The sequence below is a fragment of the Mus caroli genome, chromosome 16, assembly GCF_900094665.2.
Source record: "Mus caroli chromosome 16, CAROLI_EIJ_v1.1, whole genome shotgun sequence".
NCBI lineage: Eukaryota > Metazoa > Chordata > Mammalia > Rodentia > Muridae > Mus > Mus caroli.
Window position 1 is genome coordinate 28922319 of NC_034585.1, and position 2973 is coordinate 28925291.

The 2973-nt window shown below is 49.7% G+C and overlaps 1 protein-coding gene across 1 annotated transcript; it reads left to right on the forward strand.

The window, feature by feature from the left end:
- Nucleotides 1-1084: 1084 nt before the first annotated feature.
- Nucleotides 1085-2021, forward strand: LOC110312058 (ribonuclease H2 subunit A-like). Its single transcript, XM_029470745.1, is given in 3 exon segments — nt 1085-1664; nt 1667-1857; nt 1860-2021. Coding segments are annotated over 3 exon segments (933 nt in total).
- Nucleotides 2022-2973: the final 952 nt, after the last annotated feature.

Sequence of the window (2973 nt, forward strand, 5' to 3'; positions counted from 1 at the left end):
GGAGGAAGTGTGTTGCTTGGGGGGAGGTTCTGAGAGTTTAAAGATGGTGTCAATCCTAGTCTGCTGTCTCTTGGCTTTCTGCTTCCTGCTTTGGTTCAAGATGTGAGCAGCAGCTCCTGCCCCAGCCACCGTGTCTGCTNCTGGCTGTCTCACTTCCTGCTGCAGAGGATTCTCAGCCCTCTGGAACCATAAGCCTAGCACACCCTTCCTCCTCTAAGTTGCCTTGGCCATGGTGTTTTCTCACAGAAGGGAAAAGTAACTGGTACAATAGCCCAGGCTGGCCTTGTGCCCTCAGGCCCCTGCCTCTGCCTCCTGAGGGGCTGAGGTTGTGGGTGTGAGACACTGGGCCTGTCTGGAGGGGAGCATTTTTGTTTTGTTTTGTTTTTGTTTCTCTCTGTGTAGTCCTGGCTGTTCTGTAACTCATACTGTAGACCAGGCTATCCTCAAACTCAGAGATCCACCTGCCTCTGCCTCCCATGTGCTGGAAATAAAGATGTGTGCCCTGAGTGGTGGCATGGAGTGGGTGATTTTATCATGTTACACAGCAAATTCCTACACAACTCCTGGATAGAGACATGTGATAATATCTATAAAATTACTGTGTACATTCATCTACTTTTGAGACAAGGTCTTGCTATAGGGCTTATGACTGAAGCTTGAACTTTGATCCTCCTGCCTCAGATTCCTCCCGAGTGCTGAGATTACAGGTGTAATCTACCATGCCAAGCTTCCTCTTACTGTTGTGGAGGGCCCTGCAGGAGAAACAACAAATGGCTTTGAACTCATGGGGTGTAGCTCCCTGGTTAGCACAGCCAGGATAGGTGCAGTTCAGTGGAGCACAATCGAAGGACCACGGGTCCTGAGGACTTCTTGCTGGTATGGAGTCCTGCTCTGCTTGCTGCCCTCACATCCCTCTTAATCTAAGAATTGTATGAAAACTCTAAGGGGGCTCTAGCCCCTCACTAGGCAGTGTCTCCAGCACTAACAATAAATGTGCTTGATCTCGAGTTTTTGCGGAAAACGCGCGCTGGGACCTGTGCTTGCAGTGTTGTTTTCTACAACTGTTGGCTGTCGCAGAGGCAGCATGGATCTCAGTGAGCTGGAGAGGGACAATATGAATCGTTGTCGTCTGAGTTCTCCTGTACCTGCTGTGTGTCTCAAGGAGCCGTGCGTTCTGGGCGTGGATGAAGCGGGCCGAGGCCCTGTGCTTGGTCCCATGGTCTACGCCATCTGTTACTGCCCCCTGTCTCGCTTGGCAGATCTGGAGGGCCTGAAAGTAGCAGACTCAAAGACCTTGACAGAGAATGAGCGGGAGAGGCTCTTTGTGAAAATGGAGGAGGATGGAGACTTTGTGGGTTGGGCTTTGGACGGCCTGTCTCCAAACCTGATCTCTACCAGCATGCTTGGGCGAGTCAAGTACAACCTCAACTCCCTGTCACACGATACAGCTGCGGAGCTGATATGGTACACACTGGACCAGAATGTGAATGTCACTCAGGTATTTGTGGGCACTGTAGAAATGCCAGAGACATACCAGGCTCGATTACAACAGCGCTTTCCTGGGATAGAGGTGACAGTCAAGGCCAAAGCTGACTTCCTGTTCCCTGTGGTCAGTGCTGTCAGCATTTTTGCCAAGGTGGCCAGAGACAAGGCTGTGAAGAACTGGCGTTTGTGGAAAGTTTACAGGATCTGGATTCCGATTATGGCTCAGGCTATCCCAATGATCCCAAGACCAAAGCCTGGCTGAGGAACCATGTGGACCCTGTGTTTGGCTTCCCCCAGTTTGTACAGTTCAGTTGGAGCACAGCCCAAGCCATCTTGGAGAAGGAGGCAGAAGATGTCACTTGGGAGGACTCAAAGCTGAGGAGGACCCTGAGCAAGAATCACCTCACTTCAGCCAGGGCCCGCAGACCTGCCGCCCTCAGGCCCCCCACAGATACTTCCAGGAGCGAGGCCTGGAGGCAGCCAACAGCCTCGAGGAGCCAACGTGTGCACCACCTGCCCTTCTGACCCAGGAATAAAAGCTGTTCAAGAAAAAAAAAAAAAATGTGCTTGATCTCCTTCAGGCCCTGCTGCTGGAGCAGATGAGTGATTCAGTCACCACCCCAGAGAAGAACTTAGTGACTCAGAGAGTCAGCAATGACCACCACCCTTAGAAAACATTTGAAAAAAATAAAATTGTTAGGGAAGCTAGGTTACTATGTTTTTGTTACAGGATCTGATGTAGAAAATCTTAGACAACAGTTTGAAGTTCAGAAAGGCACTCTCATTAGTTAAGTGAGGGACCTGTTATGGTCAGGGAACAAGAACAGTGGCAGTGAAAAAGTAAAACGTAAAAACAAAATTCTAGGCCTTTTAGGCCCTGGCTTGGGAATGTGGCCTTTGTGACTCAATGCTCCAAGGTATGCTAATCATAAAACCAGATAGCGACATTCCTCCACCTACCTGCTTCCTGGGTTCAAGGAGTGTTCATTCAAAGAAAGTGCTATTGTTAGGGGCTCTTAGAAACTGTCTTGAGAGTTAATTGGAACAATTACCAGGTATTCCTTGTGACACTTGTGACTTTGCACTTCCTTGGGACTCTTAACTGGTATCTTTGGTATTTTCCAACAACGCCCTCCCCATCTCCTTGAGTTGTGGTTTCTTCCTTTAAATATCCCCTTATCCAGCTACTCGGGGTGCCACGGTCCTCTACCCCCCCCCCCCGCATGGTGTATTGAAAGGAAATAAAACTTGAGACCTGTGATTCATGTAATGTATGTCAAATAGCCCAAAGAGGAGTTTGTGAGCTTTAAAACCTAGGGCTGAGAACATAGCAGAACAGGCCAGGACATGCCCGGGCAGGCCCATCGTTACATGTCCTGACTGGCCTAGTGCCTCCCTATCTCCCGCCCTTCTGACAGTCTGTTGATGTTTAAATGAACCAATCATGTGAAACCGTGCCAATTCCTCCCCTGACCCCACCCCTTTTCT